Here is a 21,477-nt window from a genome sequence, read left to right on the forward strand (position 1 = left end):
TGTGTTTTCTCTACAAGCACTTTTGTGTACCAGGGGTTAGTTTTTATAATAAATATTTAGAACTGTTTTACAAGGTTAAATATTAGAACATTTGAAAGTTATTTACTATACTTTTATTATTAATCTTTCTATGGTTTGAATATATTTGATAGTTTTACTCTTGTTTCTGATCTTAGTGTTCCATCTAAAAAAAATATGAAAATTCATTAGAAAATATTAATTGGTACATTTACAAATGATGATTGTTTAGATACAAATCTAAACAAAGATTGAAAAAACATAAACCATTTTAATATTTATTGTGTAACAAAAATAGATGTATACTGCACACTGCTTAAGCTTGCAAATCAAATTTTAATGTAATTCATATAAATTGGAATGTAGAAATACAGAAAATATTTAAAAAATGGAATTAAAGGGGTCATCAGATGCAAAATTCACTTTACAAGTTGTTTGAACATAAATGTGTGTTGGAAGTGTGTGTACACATCCACCCTATAATGATAAAAATCCACCCGGTGTTTTTTTTAAATTTTTTTAAATCCCTATTTTAAAATCCCCTTTCTCAAATCAGGCTGTTCTGAGATTCCTGTCAGAATGACGTAGTTCTGCACAGCCCGCTCCTATGATAGTTGATTGACAAGGCTGTCTTATCTTAGACCCGCCCTGAGTTAGAGCTGTCCGCCATTGTGTCGACTCCGGTGCAGGGGAAGACAAGATGTCTCCGATTAAGCGATTTAAGTGTTCTGTTGTTAGATGTAATAATGAATATAGCAGTCGTCATTTACTCCCGACATCTGAGCCGCTGAAGACGCAGAGGATTATCGCTACTTTTGTTTTGAAGGGAATGCGCCGATCCCGATGCGTCTAAATGCGTCTACAGTAGAGGTCTTCTCTGGTCCTAAAATTCTAATCGACCCGAATCACTTCTTACCCGGGGTCCTGCTGACTGCTTTGGCTGCTGCTCCATTACTTTCATTCAGTTTATTTACTTATTAGCTTATTATTACTTTATATTTTTGCCTGCCTGATGGATACATGTTATTTCTGAGTTTGGCTTTCAATTGTAACCAGTGGATTTGAAATATAAACGTGATAGTTTTATAAAAAATAAATCGATAGGTTAATAAATCATGGATTTGCTAGTTTTGTCTGCAACGTTAGCTACCTCATCTCCGGTGAAGGGCTTCTGCACACAAAAAAAAGAAAAGCCTTGCATTGACACGCAGCGTAATGAAGTGAGTGGATTTCCTGATGGATCTCATATCTATAAGATGGATTTCTGAGGTTACAAATGTATGTTCCTTTTTTACGCGCGTTTCTCAAAAATGAACTTAACAAGTAGGCTACACATCTGGGAAAGTTTAAAAGAATTCTAATCGGGTCCATTTGGGAAAAGCACATTTATTTTAATTACCCGAGACCCGAGGCTGCTAATACCGAACCCGACCCGTGTCCGAGGCACTCGTAGAAGTTTTGGACCTGAACCCTCTCGGGTCGAGTCTCGGGCTTTCGGGATCCAAGTGGACCCGTGAAGACCTCTAGTCTACAGCCCGAGACACACTGCACGGTTTTCGGCTGTCCCAGACGAAAGACTGGAATCGTGAAACAATTGAGGCGAATCAGAAATTGCCACGATTGTTTCACGATGCCAGTCTTTCGTCTGGGACAGTCGAAAATCGTGCAGTGTGTCTCGGGCTTATGTTCGCGCGAGTAATTCATGATCCAGCCTCACCTACAGAAGTGAGTAAGGGTTTTTATGAGTCTTTGCAAATTGCCTTTCCTTATAATATGCTAGTTAGCCAGTTTCGCGGCTGAAGTTTAAAGTCTGCTCGTCACTCCATGGAAGAGAAGGGCGGGCTCAGCAGAGTCATTAGCATTTAAAGCAACATGGCCTAAAAAACGACTTGCTGTAAACAGAGCTGATTTTGACAGGGCAAAAAAGGTGTTTTTTTACACAACCATTATTTGTATGTTACAAGCCCTATTCGGACGAGATTCGTTTTCTAAACTACGTTTGAGTTTCGATTCTTATCACCTGACGTCTGTGATTTTCATGTACCAATTCGGACGTGACTAACATCTCTGTGTTTATTACAGAGGTGGAGGGGCTGTTTTGGACATCTGGGCATTTCAGAGATCACTCTGTATGTGTGCATTGCCTATAGTCATTCGGATTGATTACCATTAGTATAATCACACAAATACCATGGTGAAGCTAAATGGCTAGTATAGCAAAACCATGTTAATGTGTGGTTACTTTACTCTTGCTTTAGTTATTTATTTGCAGTAAACCCATGTTTAATTTTCATAAAGGCACATATGTAATTAAAACATTATGTAATTGAGTGCAGAAATGACCGTGAATAATTTTACCTGACTCTGATATTATAAGAGCCAGTCTTAACAGTTTACGTGATCTGGCTCTTGATTTTATTATTGTTATTATTTTTTATTTTTTATTTGCCGGGAGGCAAATATATCAAATGTGCGCGCGGTAAGAGCATCTACGGTATTTCACGTTGGACAAAACACACAAGGAAACGCATTGTGGAAAAAAAAAATCACCGGCAATCACAGACATCGCATTCGGACTGGATTAGTTTTCTCAGAGGATCAGTGAGTTTGCTGAAAAACAGTAGGTAATTTGCTCTGGAATTATTACAGAGGTTGTGTGAGAAAAGCACAGACGTGGCAGATTCGGACGGGATTAAAATCACCAAGTACCTCTGTGAAACACACATTTCTCTAACGACCCCCTGGAAAACTAGACCCGTCCGAATAGGGCAATAGACATATCAACTCGTGGAAAATGGGCATCCATTGACCCTTTTAATGAAATTAAATATCTTTTTAACTATTAACATTGATTATACATTTATTTATACAATTTACAGGCCTCCGTGAGATATTTAGATAAACAGTCACTTTGATTGCATTTCAGCCATCTACCTAGTGTAACGCATGTTTTATTAGGCTGCTTTTAACGCTGAAAATAAAATACGTAACACAACATAATATGGTGACATTGACAGTGCTTTTTGCTTACTATAGATAATTATGCCAATCGTGTTATTTCCAACACAGAATGTTATCAAACACAGTTGTTCATTTGAGATGTGGTGGAAATCACATTTTATATATATATATATATATAAAATTATTTTACACTATCAAATTATATATAGATTTTTTTTTATTATTATTTTTTTTTATTCTACAAGGGCTAAAGTGCCTGTCGTTGAAGAAACACCCATCTTTGTGTTATATAGATATTTTTGTATCGCCACATCATTGTTTCGAAGTCCTTCGATATTTACAGGATTGTACTGAAAACTGCTTTGCTTTGTGTGTCAGCTGACTTGATCTATGAAGACATACAGAAAGAGGAGGGCTTGCAAGGGCCCAATAATGGCTGGAGCTCAAGTGAGTTTGAAAGCTATGATGAGCAGTCCGACTCTGAGAGGGCGCCAACCCGCAGCAAGGTGCGTGCGTGTGTGTGTGTGTGTGTGTGTGTGTGTTAATTCAAGACTCCCCACAACTGCAATAATTACATCCTGACCAACATCTGATTTATTTTCACACATTTTCACATTCCTCATAATGATAAACCACAAAGGCCCGTAAAAAGATTTAAACCCTCCAAGGTTGCAGGCTGATTGATTGGTACGTGGTTTGATGATTTATTTGAGATGCGGTTCTTGTGATACTTTAATGGTCTGTGAAGGGTTGCTGTGTGCTTTGCCACCACAAGAGTGCAGTATTGGCCAGCACTTGCTTAATCGCTACTAACGCTGGGTGTAACTGACACACTTTCCCACTGCTCTATATTGCTGCAAATTTGAATTCAATGTGCACTGTGTTATCTGCCCTTACACGTTCATGAGGTCACACTGGTATGGAAAACACTTTGCCCAGGCGGCAGTCCCTCAGAAACCAATTTCCCATGGCCAGACTCACCTTTACCTCCGCTGAATTAGGCTCCATAAGATTCCTAGTGCCAGACGACTCACGATAAGCAAGAATTAGATTGCTGAGTCTAATACCACAGTGATTTGAGCTCAGTTTAACAGTTATTCCGCCAGCTTTTTTAGTGCATTTTATAATTGGAATGATTTTATTTCGAAAGGTGTCAAGAGTTCCTATAGTGGGCTTGTTAAGATTAAAATGAACTCACAAGGACAAACAAGCAACAATTGACTTCACTACAGCACTGGGTAATTGGGCTTTGGTCTTTGCAACTGCGTCAGAAACAGACATTTTTATTATGAAAAAATAATAGTGACTGAAATACTTAATAATGGCAGTGTCTGTTTTACATATAAAATATTTATGAATATACACTGCAATTAAACATTTTGGGGACAATAAGATTTTTAAGACAGAAATTAATGCTTTTATTTAGCAATGATGTATTTAATTCACCAGAGTAATAGTAAATATATATATAAAAAAGGTTTATATTTCAAATGAATGCTGTTGTTTTAAAAGTTGTTTATCAAAGAATCCTGAAAACTGTAACATGTAAAGCTGTTATCAAAACTGCATAAAAAAAACAAAACAAACAAACACTCAACTGTTTTCAACATTGATAAGAAATATTTCTTAAACACAAAAATTAATATATTATAATGATTGCTAAAGATTTATGCAACGCTGAAGACTGACATAATGGCTGCAAAAAAAATTTGGTTTTGCCACCTCATGAATAAATGCGTTTTAAAATTTAAAACTGTTACATTTAAACTGGGGCTGTAAACATTAACGTTTTAATGCACACGATTGGTTAAATAAAGTAATTTAACATAATTAATGCAAATTTGCTGAAACACAATTTCTATTCTAACCCTTTAACCAGATAGCGCTTCTCTGTCCAGTCCAATGATTCAGTAAGCGAGTGCATTTAAACAATCAGTCCAAAACAGCACTGATGTAATGAAAACCAGGCTGCTTATAGAGAATAGAGACTCAAGTTTTTAGTAAATTATTCTTTCCTATGTATTTCACTTTAAAACACAAGCTCTGTCATTTCAGTACATTCACATTGTTTCTACACGCATTCAGGATAATGTTTTGTTTTGTCGTGTATGTAGCTATGTTTAGTCATTCTGAGTGGATCCGTGTACTGTAGTATGTATAAGCAATCAGCTCAAAGCGGTTGGTTTAGGTTTTTTTTGGTGTCTCCATGTGGTCCTGTTCGGTATCGCAACTTGACTTGTCTACTGTACACTTACTACTATGAATTCTGAAACATTTTTACATTTTTTATTTTTTTAATGTGTGCTTTGGTGTGTGCAAATGTATCAGTTGGGCTACTTATGTAATTTAGTTCTTTGGTGTCCTTTTGGAGTCTCCACGTGTCCTTTTTTGGAGAGACATCTTTGCTGAACAATAGATACGATAGATATGATGAAAAAAACAAACGTCTTAAGCTAAATCTTGTATGCTTCATTTCATAAGTGTGTACAAAAAGGGTGTGATTAATCTGATTAAACATTTTCATCTATTGACAGCCCTAGTTTAAACTGTAATAATACGTCACCATTTTACTGTATTTTTAATTAAATAAATGCATGGTAATACATAACTCCTTTTTTTGTTTTAATTATTCAGGGTGTTTTCAAATGTTCATCTAATTTCTGAACTCCACACACAAGTTTCAGGGATATCAGAGGCACTGAAGGCAGCCTAGATTCATTCTTTGAAAGTAGATCAGATGGAAGCATATTATTCGACAGCATGTTTCACAAACATTGGATTTGGATGTGATGCCTTCCTACTTCCGTTTTGGATGCAGCCTGTGGCTTTGTTTTGGAAATGAGGAGGTGCTTGTCTGAGATTCACATTAGCGAGGGTGCATGTTTTGTCATAATCTAATGTTCCTCTGTCTATCCGACACTGCTTTGACTTAAAAATTAAGCCATGCTCCTGATTCCAGTCATTTCTCTTGCATATGCTTTTGTGGTCGATCCTGATTTTGCCTTGCCCTCATCACTCCATTTCCCTCACTTTTATGCTTATCCCTTCATTCCTTCCTCTCCTCCATGTTGCCATGTTATTGTGCTCTCACCCATGGGCTGCATTGTTGCCGCGATGATACCCGTAGCTCTCCCCTGATGTTCGACGACTGAGAGAACGTTACACCAGGACCAAACAGGAGATAGCCATGAGACTGGGGGGCAGACATCAGGTACACTCATGCACGTATGGGAAGAATGGGCATTAGGGGGTGAACTAGCTCAGAGCTGTAAATTGGAGCGATCACACAAACCTGGGTTCAAGGTTTTACACTCCTTCTCTTTTGCACTTTTCCCTGCTGAAAGGACCAGCATGAATTTCCATGCTGTTTTATGCTGGTCTGTTGTTGCTGACCAAAATAGACTTGCTGTCAACCAGACAAACTTAAATGTAGTAAAAAATCCTGGTGGCGTACTGACATCCTAGCATCCCATGCTTGGGACCAGCATCCAGAGCTCAGCATATGTAAGTCTCTTTCAGCAGGGTAAGACTTTTTCATTTGAGTTTTCTCTCTCTCTCTCTGTCTGTGTCTTGCTTTTCTGTCACTTTTTTTATCTGTGTCCTGAGTCTCAGGGTTCATTGTGTTCGCTGCTTCCAACAAACAGAGCAGAAGAGATACCTGTAGAAGTTCACTGCACTTGATCTTGTTTGGTCATATAAATCTCATGTCATCAAACACAGACAACAAAGAAGTTGTGCAGATATTTGATGTTGTCTGCAATTTTTTAAATACTTTTTCAACAAGGATGCATTAAACTGATTAAAAAGTTTATAATTTGTTACAGTTTTTTTTTTTTTATGTGCTGTTCTATTGAACTTTGTTCATTAAATTTGATTATGCCATGGTCTGTCTGAATACTCGATTCTGATTAGCTGGCAGGTGTTGATTAAATTCGTTTAACTGCACAGGTAGTTCCAGGTCAGTTTAATCATGTTCTATATTAATGCGCTTCCTATAAACATTGGTAACCATAGTAACATACAGTTACAGTTGAATAGTAATACAGACGAAAATAACCGTCATTTTTATCGTTCCGGTCAAATATTGCAGCGCAAATATTATTAACATCTTTAATATGTGAATGCTGGCAAATGACCATGGCATAAACGGGATAATAAACGGCTAGCTGTGCATTAAACGATTTGAATGCATGACATGGAGGTGAAGTACCACCCGACGTGCAGCCGTTGATTATCCCTTACTTAAATTTCTGTTTTCATCAAAGAAAGTTTCCTTGTTCACTTCCTGTGAAATTATATATTGATCATTTTGATTATATGCTATATGCTCCAAACGATTTGATGGCTGAACACTATGTAAAGTCCACTTTGCATTGCACTTATGGTCAATTGGAACATACCTTTTGTCTCTTTATTTTGCTTTGTTTGAAGTCCCTCTCTCTTTGTTTAAAGTTGCGCCCAGTAGTGCACAACACAATTAAATCTCCACAACATAATGGAAACAAACCACAACACAACGGGAACAAGTCGCAACACAAAGAAATTTGCACAACACAATGGAAACAAGTCTGCAACACAACGGAAACAAGCCACAACATCGGTAAATTAGCACAACACAACGAAATTAGTCCTACAGTATGCGTTAAGTTGTGGAGATTTTGTTGTGTTGTGCACTACTGGGCCACCGTACTCTCTCACTTTTTCTTACTCTGTTGTAAACAAACCATTCAGATCGCTTCCACTATAAAACACTCCATTTTGCTTCAGCTCTCTTGCTATGTATGACGGTGGGTTATGGGCACACTTATAAAGTACACAGCTCTCATGTGGTTCAAGCAAGACATTTCCACATGTTCTCTACTAATGACCTGTTTTTGCAGAGATGGGACGCCCCTCCTTTTTAAATATAAAAATATCACTGTAGCTTGATGTTCTCTCACTCGCTTAGGATCTTGTGGCTTGTGGCCATTGGAACAGACCCCCTTGAGCACACAGCCAACTGCTGCCCTGATGCACTGAATTGGTGTCTCATAAATAGCAGGCGAACCCGAGCACTGCTGTTTACGCTCGAGGGCTTGAGATGGTCGACCTTTTTCCATAAGGGTCCACCACATCACTGGTTTTGGAGGTACTCCAGCTCGGCAGACTATGATTTTTTGTTCGCCTCTGGTCCCTTTTGCAGGTCCATCAGCTGATGCGGGCGGCACGTAGCGGAACAAAAGATGGCCTGGAGAAGACCAAAATGGCTGTGATGAGGAGAGTTTCATTCCTACATAAAAAGGACCACTCAGGTAATCTAAGAATGATTTCATTTGAGAATTTATCTTCTTTCGAGCACTCATCTTCACTCCTTTACCATTGATAGAAAAAAAATCCCATTCAAGAAAGAAGCAATTATACATTTTTAATGCTTTTTTTCCTCTCAGATGAACAGGGCTGTTCATTAGATTAAGCTAGACCTCTTTACAGATGGCAGATGATCTGACTGCCATGAGTCAGACACGACAGAAAAAGGCTGATGAAGTCCAGTACCTCTCAATGCTTTCTTGTATTTTGCTTTTAAGAAGAAAATTGACTCCTGGAGGTTGGAGGCTGAAAAAAAGATGATGTGAAATATTTGGGAAGCTGAAAGGCATTATAAATCAGACTGGGTCTTTAAAATAAAAGGTAGGGAGAAGAGCTGATGAGGGCATTTGGTGCACAGGAAAATTGGCTGGGATTGGTCCCCATAATGCACAATGGGGTAATATCACCTTTTAGAAGTGGAGACTGGCACGATGCCTATTGAAATTGCACTCTAAATGAGGTACCACTCTGCATATAGTGCTAAACATTTTGATTTGGAGATTCTTTTATTATTTTGAGATGCTGCAAAAATGTGTGTGAAGATTTTAAGCCTTTGGGAAAAGGTGTGAAATTGTATGTCGGATGGTTTTCCTTTGTAGCCGTGTGGATTGAAAGATTGTTTGGATGTGGCTTAGAACAGCTTGTTCTGTATTGAGTTTGAATGTACTTTTTTCTGTTTGAGCATCTCTTCTGAGTTGTAATAAGATAGTAGTATATTCTTAGCTTTGCAGGGATATATGGTATGTTTGAACGTGTTTTTGTGTATCCTGACAGATGACACTGAGGATGATACAGGGTATCTGGATGTGATGGTATCAGAGGCAAAACACCCACCTGCACAACTGGGACCAATGCCAGATGGGCTTAGCAGCCTGCAGGTGCGCGTATATGTATTTATTTACATTTTAAATTGAGTGTGTACATAGTCCGTGCCAAAATATACACATTTGAGGGAACCCATCAATTTCGTAGTAAAATTTGCATCCCAACCAAAGTGAAGATCTTTTCTTTTCAAATTCATACTATGGGCCAAATTTACTAACAGCTTGCACCAGAGCAAACTGTCTTTTGGCGTTGGAAATGTAGGCCTACTGTCAGGATTTACAGAAGATGAACAGTGAAGAATTAGTGCTGAAAAGGCGTGGGCAGTTATTTTTGCACCTGACCTTATGAATTTGCATTTGTAGGAGTTTCCCTTTCAGATGCAAAATTTATGGGAGGAGAGTATTCAAATGAATCACACAACGAGATTTACTAACGTTTGAGCTCATCAAATTACTGGTACTTGTGCCATTATTTAACACCCCAAAAAGCTTGTCTTAAAGCAGGCGGTAATTTACGCTGCTCTTGGTAGATTGCACTGGTCATTATGGAAATTATCTGGCTCCGTCTGTGTTCTTTAATGTGCACATTGTTAGTAAAAGAAATGATCAGTTGTCATGCTTATTGAGAAAGTTTTTCATCTTGTCCAAATTCAAATCAATATTGTAGACTTAACAAAATGAACTGTGGAAAGGTAAGAACACAGTTTAAAAACAAATTTGCTTGCTCAAAAAGTTAAGCGAGAAATCAGCACAGCTTTATGTTATACAGATTACATAGTTTAAGTACGGTAAGTTATTGTGCCACTAAATATAAATTTTGAATAATGTACATTAAAAATGGCAATTTTCACCTGAAATTCAAAGCCAAATTACAGGGGGTTAAAAATGACTTCAGAAAGATGGCAGCATCTCAATGTTATTTTTACCCAGAGATTAGTAGATCTGTTAGTAAAATATGTTGACTTTATCAATCTTTGTTGCATTATGTGCCAATGGTGATCATTCAAAAATGGAGAAAGAGCAGTTTTCAAGTTTTTCCCCAAAGTCTGCATACTCGAGAAGATATCTTAAAGGTGCTGTATGTAGGATTGACATCCTTGTTGTACTAGGTATTGCAGTCCAAATTCAAAATATTGGAGACGTTTTTTTCACCCGGCCCCTCCTCCTCAGACTTGAAGCACACGCAGGTTGCCAGATTAAGGACACCAACAGGAAAGAGTGCACATGGCGATGAATGAAATTAAATACGCTGTGTTTTCCGCCGACTGGCAACCCGGGGTTCCGAAATACAATTGCATAAACTGGCAGTGGGCGGGTTTCACAAACCATAACAAACACAGACATTCCAGGCCGGAATGCACATTTTCAAAGGAGAATAACTGACTGTAGAATTGTTTTTCAAATAAACAACTATGTTAACTTAGCATGTTTCTTAAATATCTGCAAACATATTATGGTATTTTTATGCTTTAGTAGAGTCAAAATCCTACATACAGCACCTTTAATGCCCTTTAATGGCATTAATGGCATTTTAATGCCTTTATGGCATTAAGATATCTTTAATACTTCTTGAGTAACAAGCATGCAAACTTTAGAGAAAAAACTTAAAGTGCTCTTTCCCCATTTTTGAAAGGTCACGACTGGCACATAATGCAACAAAAAGATTGATAAAATCAATATATTTTACTAACAGTTCTGCTAAACATTGTGATGCTAACATCTTTATGAAGTCATTTTTAACCCTTGTATTTTGGCTCTGAATCACGGGTGAAAATTGCCATTTTGACCCCCCTCTACAAAATAGTGGATTACTCAGTAAATATTCATCCATTACATTTAATATTGTGGCTATCATCACTATACATGTTTACCTTTCTTCAGAAAAAAGTATTATCAAAATAAAAAAATTGAGCTGGGGACCTCTGGTTGAGTTGACACGGAATGACCCAGCTGTAATATAAATATTTACATAATAAATTATATAATTACTTAATTTACAATAGATATTTTTTTGGATAGATTTACAATAGATATTGACTACTCTTTGAAAAAATAATTTTATTCAGCAGTTGCACATTAAACTGATCAAAAGTGAAAAAAAACCAACATGTTTTATAATGTAAAAAATGTCTTGACTGTCTTGACCACAGATCGTCCGACGCCATATTTTGGGCTCCATTGTGCAGAGTGAGAGGAGTTACCTGGACTCTCTTAAACGGATCCTACAGGTAAAATACGATTGCATCTGTCCCAAAAAAACAGCTGTGTTGGTGAAATTGTTGAAAAAAAAGCTTTTGATATGATTCAGTAGGGTCAATTTGCACAGACAAAATGTTTTCACATAACAGAGTTTTAAAACCTTTGGTAAGTCTTTTTTTCTTCTTCAGTGTGTGCTAACATAGAACTGAAACTCAATCCTTCAATACTTCATACTCTGATAAATTCAAAAACGTAGTTAAAATTCTAAAGTCAAATATTACTGCCACCTTTAATGTTTCTTAGAATGTTTGTTATATGTAAACGTTAGTCAAATTGTCACTATTTTTGTCTCGATGACTGAACAACAAAAGTCATTGGAAGGATTCTAAATAATGTCAAGACGCTTCCTAATGTGAAAGCCCAGCCATTCAAAGCCTCAAAACAAAAGATAACACTATCACTTTTCTTTAATAATGAATTTGTCTCCACATTCACATTCCTTTAAATGGAAGCATGCAGGTCTGGTGGGTTTTATAGTGTGGAGTTTCATTACACATAATTCTGATCTCAGCTAGTGGTGGAGAGAAAAGCATTTGTTATCACACTCCTTTGAAGGCACAGGCACCGTCTAAAATTGAATCACAGATCAATGACAGCTTTACGCTCTATGAAATCTAGTCATTCAGGATCTGTCTCCAAGCTTTGTTGTCAAATCAAAGCTCTGCCGGGTGTACTTTACAATTCCTGCTCTCTTTATAGCATGCTAGACATGGTCTAGGGTGTTTAGATCAGGTGAAGTGGCCCCAAAGCAGGCAAGTGAGGGGCTGCATAATTAAGTTTAGTAGTGCCGTTGTGGGCAGATGCATCTTTAGAAAAAGATATAGTCCCATTGCCTCATCCTTTGTCTTATTTTCTCTTTGTCGATAATTCATTAGTGCTGGAGACTACAGGGTAGGAAAGAAAGCAGCCATGAAAAATCTATTGTGTCCACAGTCTAACTAGCACAGTCTAAGTGTCTTTGCTTTTAAAGATTAGGTCTTGTAGTTTATCTATGAACATCACTAGCTTGTTTTGCAATTTAAGAAAATCAAGCCTAAACAAACATTTAACTGAGCACAGTTTGAATTCAACAATGTTTCAAAATAGTCAAAGCTAATATCAGAGAATTAGCAGTAGCAAATGAACAAGTTAAAGGAATTGTTCACCCAAATGTTGTTATTCTTCACCCACCTGCATGATACTTTATTTATTTTTTAAGTCATTTTGGATCTTAACAACCACTTTTATCTTTATTTTATCAAAAAGAGTGTCTCAAATGTTATTTTTGTGTTCAGTGAAAGAAAGAAAAGTCATATGTGTTCAACTGTCCATTTCAGTTTAGCATTTTTAGGTGTTGTGGGTTTTGGAGTATTAAAGGGGTCATCGGATGCAAAATTCACTTTACAAGTTGTTTTAACATAAATGTGTGTCGGAAGTGTGTCCATCCATCCTATAATAATAAAAATTTTTTTTAAATCTATTTTAAAATCCCCTTTCTAAAATCAGGCTGCTCTGAGATTCCTGTCAGAATGACGTAGTTCTGTACAGACCGCTCCCACGATAGTTGATTGACAAGGTCGTCTTACCTTAGACCCACCCTGAGTGAGCTGTCATCCGTCCGCCATTGTGCCAACTCCGGTACAGGGGAAGACAAGATGTCTCTGATTAAGCGATTGAGGTGTTTTGTTGTTTGATGTAGTAATGAATATAGCAGTCGTCATTTACTCTCGACATCTGAGCCACTGAAGACACAGAGGATTAACGTTTCTTTAGTTTTTGAAGGTTTTTTTACACTACCGTTGAGAAATTTTAACCAAAGTATGTTATAGACTTTTCATTAAGACCCTAAAGAATCATATCAACTTGTGGAAAATAGGCATCCGATGACCCCTTTAAAAGAGACATTTCAGGAGTCTTCTTTGAAATATTGTGAAATATTCAAATTTAAAAGAACTGTTCTTTTTAAATATATTTTAAAATGCATTCCTGTGATGGCAAAGCTGAATTTTCAGCAGCCATTACTCCAGTCTTTAGTGCCACATGATCCTTCAGAAACCATTCTAATATGCTCAAATTCTTCTTATTATATTATTAACAATTATTGTCAATGTTTCTTTTTTTCTTAATGTTTTTGTTGAAACCATTATACAGTAACATTCAAAAATGTGGAGTCAGTTAGATTTATATATATATATATATATATGTATATGTGTGTGTGTATATATATTAGGGGTGTAACAATTCATCGATATGGATCGATATAATGTCTGAAGATATGATGCCACGCATAAAATAACGATATTTTGGCACTGTCCACATTTTCACATAACGTCCGTCTATGCATTACCGCCAACGCGGGAATTCTCGTTCAAACTCACGCATCAGGACTCAATATAAGGACTGCCCGAAGGCACAAGGTGAACATAAAAGACGCTCGGGATTGTTTGCGGAACCGTGAATACTAAATTGAGCTCTCTTCCGCTTTTTTGTGCGTGGATGAATAAATACAGACAAAATTACATCAAAATGCGCGTTTTGGCGAATATCCTAGTTAACACAGTCGGTTAGGCATATGTCTTAACGTAAACAGTTGAGAAAGAAAACGCATGTGTATCAATAGGCTATATTAAATCGGTGCTTTCATTCTGAAAGTGAAAGCAAACTAATAATAAATCTAATGCTGTCAAATAAAAATAAAAAAAGTGCTCACTGCTCCTGACTAAATAACCTTTGTAACATCAAAATGATTAATCTATATTTAATTTATACAGTGAAGACTATGTAGTTATTTTACATTTGATTATTACATTTCTGTAGCATATCTGAAAATTTATTTTAGACTGAGCTGAAAAACTTGAAAAGCATAGTTTATTGAACGTGTGTCTTTGTTCTATTGTATTTATTTTCTGCTATTGCTTGTTTTGGTTATCTGTAGAAAAGATTTTTAGCACTGAGCTCATAGTAGCAGTCATTGTTTTTCTAATTGTTTATTTTCTTTATGACACTGAAGGCTGGAGTAATGATGCTGAAAATTCAGCTTTGCCATCACAGGAAGAAATTACATTTTAAAATCTAGTACAAAAGAAAATATTTATTTTAAATTGTAATAATATTTCACAATATTACTATTTGACTGTATTTTTGATCAAATAAATGATGTCTTGGTGAGCATAATCATTAAAAAAACTTAATGATTACAAGCTTTTGAACAGACTAAATAAATCTGACGTCCTATACAATAGCTTGAAACAAGATACATACAATATAACAAAGACTAACTGAATGACGAAACCCTGAAAAAAAACAAGGTGATGTGTATATGTGTTCATCTCCATGTGTTCCATTACATGCGTTGTAAAAATGTATTCATATATGCAGATTGCAGATTTGGAATCTTGTATTCAAATGAATGAAATGTATAATGTATAATGCATAGTGATATTTTTTTTTTCACCTTGCTGTTAAAATTAATGCAGCATATTTTTAATCTCACTTCCTTGTCAAGGTGAGGCAAGTTAGAGCTGTAAATGAATTATTCCTCATGTATAAATATAAAAAACATTCAGTAATTGCATACATTTCCTATGGTCCTCTAGGAATACCAGCGACCTCTGATGGAGGCTGAGCCTCGGATCCTCAGTGTCAGGAAAATCCGGCCCATTTTTTTCCGTCTGTGGGAGATCATGCAGTGCCACTCCATGTTCCAGATTGCCCTGGCATCTCGGGTGGCCGAATGGGACTCTTGTGAAAAGATTGGGGACCTGTTTGTAGCTTCAGTGAGTAGGAAAATACTTTATAATGACTGACCTCTAAACATAACTACAGAACACTGAGCATTGTGTGTTATTATGCTTCTCTGTTGGCAAGCTGTTTCAGGTACCAATAGTGTTCTGCTCCAGTTTACTTCAAAAGCATAACCAATTACTATGAGTGAGGATGGCTGTCTTTTACCAAAGTAAGCGTGTTGGCACCACTGGGTTGCAGGGCGTCTAATGGACTAATGAATGAGGTTTCTGTAGTGACCCTCCTCACAGGCAGCATCCATAAGCTGCTCTCATTATTCTTCCGTTAAAAGAGAGCATTTGGCCTGTCTGACCTGCTTTTATTGCCTAGCACTACTGGTCTTTACAAAGTCCCTGGAGCACAAAGAAGAGCCATAGAGAGAACACTCAAAGCTGAAGTTGCACTGCTGTGCATTGGAGAGATATATAAAGTATAGCAAATCTGAACTGCTTGTTTTTTTGTCATTGCAAAATGTAAACTACTGTATATTATCACTCACATCTCATTGTGACGTAAAATATTGCAACATTGACATCATGATTTTCTGTAAAGCTGCTCTAAAACCATGTGTATTGTGAAAAACGCTGTACAAATAAAATGAGAATGAGATTGTATGAATTCATACAAATTAGACACTAATTTGCTAAAACATAAAATGAATTGCAAATTGTTTAACAGCTGCTCATACCACAATCCTAATAGTTTTTGCACTGAAATACTTCTTGCTGCAAGGTGCTGCAACTATTTTGTAAATTTTCCCTGTATGTGTGTTTGTTGATAATAACATCTTTACCCGCGTGTATCATTTCCTGCCATACTTGGCATCCCCAAAGGGGGAGGTACAGTTTGACAGGGGTTAACGTCTATTTGTGGCTCGTTAATGTCCTCTCCAAGTCCTGCGAGCACTGCTGCTGTCAGCAGGTCTGTTCAGCTTCAATCAAAGCAGAGCGAATGGATGGCTGCCATTTTGCCTGCTCTAAAACACCCAGCAGTAATGGACTGTCAAAGATGTTTAGGTCCCAGGGATGGCAAAAAGTGGTGCTGCGTTGCATAAATACCACACTAAAATTACTGTTTACTTCCATTCCTTTGCCCTGTAATCACCTTTAGAGTAGCCTGCCCACCATGACAGCGAAATTCAAGACCACCAGTCTCAGAACAGGAGAAACTGTTCATGTTGAGAGATGCTTTAAACAAAGAAGAAAATGAACAGGAAACCAAATTAAATTTGTTTGTCTAAATATCTTCTCTCTGCATTCCTCTTAGTTCTCGAAATCCATGGTGCTGGACGTATATAGTGATTACGTCAATAATTTCACCAATGCCATGGCCCTCATTAAGAAAGCCTGCATGTCTAAACCAGCATTTCTGGAGTTTCTCAAGGTAAGAGCTGATATTTGTTGTCAATATCCGCTTCAAGAATCACAAGTTTCACCCTAAATCACCTCTGTCTACTGCTGTGCTGTGCTGCTATATGGATTATTGACTTCTTTCTTGTCTGTTTTTTCCTGTTGCACTGCAAAAAAATCCTATTATGGAGTATGCTTATTTTCTTTTCCAGTTCATTCAAAAACAAATTCTGTTATAATTTAATCACCCTCATGTCATTCAAAACTTGACTTTTCTCTTTTGTGGAACATAACAGAAGATATATTGCAATGACTTTAAAGATATCTCCTTTTTTGATCTTAGAAAATAATATATTAAAAATAATATATTTAATATAAGTTCATTTAATTTAAAAAAAAGTGTATCAAATAAGTTAAAAAAGTAAGTAATTTTACCTTCTTTCAAGAATCATTTGATATTTTCACTGACAAAATTAGTCAGAAAGACTCATTAAAAACACAAGAATTCATTAGACATTAATTTGAATAGTTTTGAGGTTAGTCAGAGAGTGAGAACATCTTTCGCTTGCAGCATTTCAGGCAAGCCACTTGTATTCTGAATGGATTGTAAGTGTTGTTTTAAAATATTTTAAAATATTTTACCTTGTAAATGTGAAACTGAGGTTATCTGTTCTTTAAAGTTGCATAAACCGGAAAATATGTGTGTAGTGTTATCATGGCAACAAATTTCCACGGTGACTTGAATCTTTAACATCTGTAAAAGCGACTGAACTCCACAAATGCTTAGTTGACCATAGTCTAATATTCTTGCTTTGAAATCTGCTGGAGGGTTCTCAAGTACACCTACTCTCTGACAGTGCACAGTCTAATGATTGCCAGAGTCTGCTGGCAGGCATGAAAGAATCAATAGTGTAATGCTAACCTTCACCCACCTTTCTGACTCCCTTGAGTGGCAAGATTCTTCTGCTCTGTATGTGGAAATTACTCTGTCTGCTTTTTTCTCTTCCTTTGCCTTTCTCTCAATATGTGGTTGCATCTCTTTACGCTTGCAGAAGAAGCAGGCGTCCAGCACTGACCGCATAACTCTCTATGGTCTGATGGTAAAGCCTATTCAGCGTTTTCCTCAGTTCATCCTCCTCCTGCAGGTCAGTATTTATCCATAAACTGTTCACACAGTGCTGTCGTTTAGAGTGCTTGAGGGGTCGTGCTCCTTTAAGTAACTGGAAATTAGTCGCCAAGCAAGTCTATTAGAAGCTGAATGACTGGCTAAGACCGTGCCAGGTCTTCTTGCGGCCTATTGGCTCACAGGTTTGTTCTTCCCTTGGCTCATGGCCATGATACAGTATTGGGTGTATATCAAGACTCCTATCGAGAGAACTTTAATAAACCAGCAAGCATGCACATTGTTTGAATAAACGAGAAGGTTCAGCCCAAAACTAACTTTCTTCTGTGAAATCCACAAGAAAAAATGTTGAAGAATATGCTTGTAACTAATTTCCATATAGTGCATTTGGACCAAAATGACGATTTTGAAACATGGACGGTCCGAGTCCCCATTCACTTTCAGTGTGTAAAAATGAATGGTTAGCACCATTTCTACATTTGTCCTTTTGTGCCCAAAAAGTCAAATGGGCTTGGAACGACATGAGGGTAAGTAAATTACATTGTAATTTATTTAAATAAATAAACACTTCAAATGTCCATGTGCCACAGCATTATCAAGATCTACTTCAGAAATATCACATTGACCTCTTCAGCCAGTGGGTCTCAGGTGACAGTGAAATGTCATGAATTCACCAAATTGACAACGTCAAACAGGTTGTTCTACTGGCTTGATCTCTTTCATGTCCTTTCTTCACTTCTGTTCATTTTTATGGACAAGGAGCAAGCGAGGAATTCACCACTGAATTTCCCCATGCAGGAGTGCTATGGCACTTAATTTCATACCTCAGTAGGCATCGATTACCCGTGAATTTTGATAGATAAGTTATGAATGGGAATAAGGTTTTTTTTTTTAGTGCTCTGACTTGAGAGTAGCCTGTGTTTAATCACATATTAAACAGAATAAGATCTGACGATAGACTGAAACCTTTATCTGCTTTCTCCTTTTAAGTGGCCTGAATCAACCACAAACAGACGCATCTTATTAGAAACATAAAAAAAGATGTGTTAGGCAGAATGTCTAAGCTGTTCTTTTCCATATAATGATTCAAAATACGTGCAATAAAAGTAATATAACAGTGGCTTTTTAAGTAATTTAAGTTATCGATTACTCTCTGTTTTGCCATGTTTCATTCATTTCACAATTGGTAATTTGACGTCCACATGGACAAAATGGCATTTGGCAATGGTGACATCAAACTTGGCACATTTTTATACTGAATATCAAAAAGAGCTGAATTCAAATGCTTGATTTATGCTTCAAACAAAACAACAGCAACAACAAATTGCCGTTGAATATAAAGAAAACATTAGTCATTATTATGAGCAAATTTTTCGGTATGTTTAGATTACTAAGAAAATTACTTGTATTATAGTATTTGAAAATTAATTGTTATTAACTAACATTAATATGTAGAAATAAAATATAATTATTGCCATTTATAGAACTTTTCAATTTATCAAAGCACCATTAACACATGCAGCTTGGGTGTTATTAACGCAAGGGTGTTATAAATACAGTTCTGGCCTTTTGTACTTCTAGTTAAATTGTCTCTTGACTCCACAAAGTTGTAAATTTATTTTAATACCGGTATGACTGCTAATATGACAGTTTAGGCTAAATATTTGTTGAATAAAAGAGCAAAATGTATAACTGGAAAGGTTGAGTTGTTGGCACTCTCTATGCCCTCTTCTCTCTCTCCACTGTTTCTCAGAGAGACTTTGTGAATGATTGTTGTTTCAGTGCACAGCTCTGTGGTAATAATTCCCAGAGGGCTGGTAACATGCTTCTCTCCTGAACGTGAGATGGTACTGTTATTCTGACCCTCTTTTCTTGCTTTTGAGTGGGAGTAAAGGTACCAGCAGCTTTAAATGAATGCTAATAGTGCTATAGTACATCAAAATGGCTAATGTGTTGTCTGTGCAGTAGAGGTGCAGTCATTAATCTCTTCCATTAGCTTCCTGAAGTGAGTCCCTTTTACTCTTTAACTTTCTTTGCTGTTAGACTCATTCTCTCTCTTTTTTTTAGGACATGCTGAAGAACACTCCCACTGGCCATGTGGACAGGCTGCCCTTGCAATTGGCTCTGACTGAATTGGAGACCCTTGCTGAGAAACTCAATGAGCAGAAAAGGGTGGCTGATCAGATCACTGAGACACAGCAGCTGGCTCGCTGTGTCAGTGACCGCTCTCTCAGCAAGGTGAGAAAAACACGAGCATGCACACACTTACTCAGCTGTGATAGCAGAATGCTGTTGCCTTGATGTAATCACAACAGTGTAATTCCTAATCAGAAAACCATTTCATAGTTTCATTCCGACTTCCCTTTTTTTTTTTTTTTGACATTTTTGCGATTTACTTTTCACAAGCTGGTCTCAAGGTCATCATGTTCACACAGCTTTTCAGCTACAGCTGTGGTTCATCACATTAACAATGGACATGTTACACTTGCATTTGACAACCAGAAAGTCAATGCTTTTTGTTTTAATTTGGTCTTATAATGTCTTATTTTATCATTTGAAATCTAAAAAAAGCTCTTCTTTTGTGAAATGTCTTTTTTAAACTTTTTTTTAAAGTGTCGTAGGTTTCAGAATTGTTTTTGGATCCACTGCACACTACCGTTGAAAAGTTTGGGTCAATATTTCACAGTATTGCTGTTTTTTCTGGATATAAATGCAGACTTAGGTTAGGGGTAGAGACTTCTTCAAAAACATTTTAGTAGTGTAGACCCCCTCGGTAGAAATCACATTCCCTATGGTTTGTGTTGGGCCCCATCTTTTATCAGGGCCCTTGGAATCGTCCTAACCTCCTAAACCTGTTTGATTGCTACTGTTACCCCCGTGTGTGTGTGTGTGTTGTGTGTGAGAGCGAGAGAGAGAGAGAGAGAGAGAGAGTGAAGAGAGCTTATCTGTATATTATTCATCATAAATATTTTATTTAGCATTCCTTTCACCGCATGATTTCATAAAATCACCTCAAGAAAGTTCACAAATTGTCCAGCCACACAAATTGTCCAGCCACAACAGCCTGCGGGCACTTTTCTGTCCATCAGAATGTCAGAATGTGACATGATTAATGATGTAGAACAAGAGTGCAGCTTTATTCAGTCATGACCTCGACATAAGCCATCGATGTTGCACAATCTGTGTTGACTTTTAAATGTCTCACTGGAGCCATGCATCTTAAAGGTAACTGTACACCTGGCTTAATTAATAACCTAAAACTAAATGCAATTTAATAAAAAAAATTTAAGCTCACACTCAACTTACTGTGTGCTCATATGGCAACTGTAGGTCTCTATCACCTAACAAAAGGCTTTAAACAGCCTGCTAAGTATCTGGACATTACAGCTGACCCTGAAAATAACTGACCCATCTCCTGTTATACCTGGCCTGCATTTTTTTTCATGTAATCATCAGCGAGCAATGATGGTCCATTAATGCGCTACAGCAGCTCCTGAATACATTGCAGGGATGTTTCTCTTCCATTACCATGCTTATATCACAGGCCAGCTGCTGCAAATGCGAACAAATGCATTTCTGAATTAGAGAGTAAATGAGACCCTCAATTGGAAAGTCTAAGTTGCTTTTAGTACCTCTTGTTTGGTTCACTTTTACTTTCTCTCTTTATCTCTCTTTATATTGTTCTGTCTCGCCTTCCTCCACTGCAGTCATTTCTCTCTCTCTTTCTCTCACAGTCTGCATCTCTCTCACTTTCTCCTTCTGAAGTTGGACTCTTTCTCTTTAGCTCTGTTGCAAAGCTACCTGCATAAGCAGCATCTTAATTCCACTGTCAAAA

The 21,477-nt window shown here is 37.0% G+C and overlaps 1 protein-coding gene across 11 annotated transcripts in view; it reads left to right on the top strand.

Annotated features, from left to right (window-relative positions):
- Window positions 1–21,477, top strand: part of arhgef10la (Rho guanine nucleotide exchange factor (GEF) 10-like a) — a 142,135-nt gene that overhangs the window by 23,485 nt on the left and 97,173 nt on the right. For 5 of the 11 annotated variants that reach the window (XM_058790882.1, XM_058790886.1, XM_058790883.1 and 2 more), the window contains 9 exons: window positions 3,358–3,485; window positions 6,107–6,190; window positions 8,162–8,270; window positions 9,100–9,203; window positions 11,300–11,377; window positions 14,984–15,163; window positions 16,437–16,553; window positions 17,572–17,664; window positions 19,710–19,880. In XM_058790882.1, the coding sequence (XP_058646865.1) occupies window positions 3,358–3,485; window positions 6,107–6,190; window positions 8,162–8,270; window positions 9,100–9,203; window positions 11,300–11,377; window positions 14,984–15,163; window positions 16,437–16,553; window positions 17,572–17,664; window positions 19,710–19,880 (1,064 nt within the window). The other 6 variants (XM_058790891.1, XM_058790890.1, XM_058790889.1 and 3 more) reach the window with 6 other exon arrangements.

The sequence above is a fragment of the Onychostoma macrolepis genome, chromosome 11 (genome assembly GCF_012432095.1).
Source record: "Onychostoma macrolepis isolate SWU-2019 chromosome 11, ASM1243209v1, whole genome shotgun sequence".
NCBI classification, from domain to species: domain Eukaryota; kingdom Metazoa; phylum Chordata; class Actinopteri; order Cypriniformes; family Cyprinidae; genus Onychostoma; species Onychostoma macrolepis.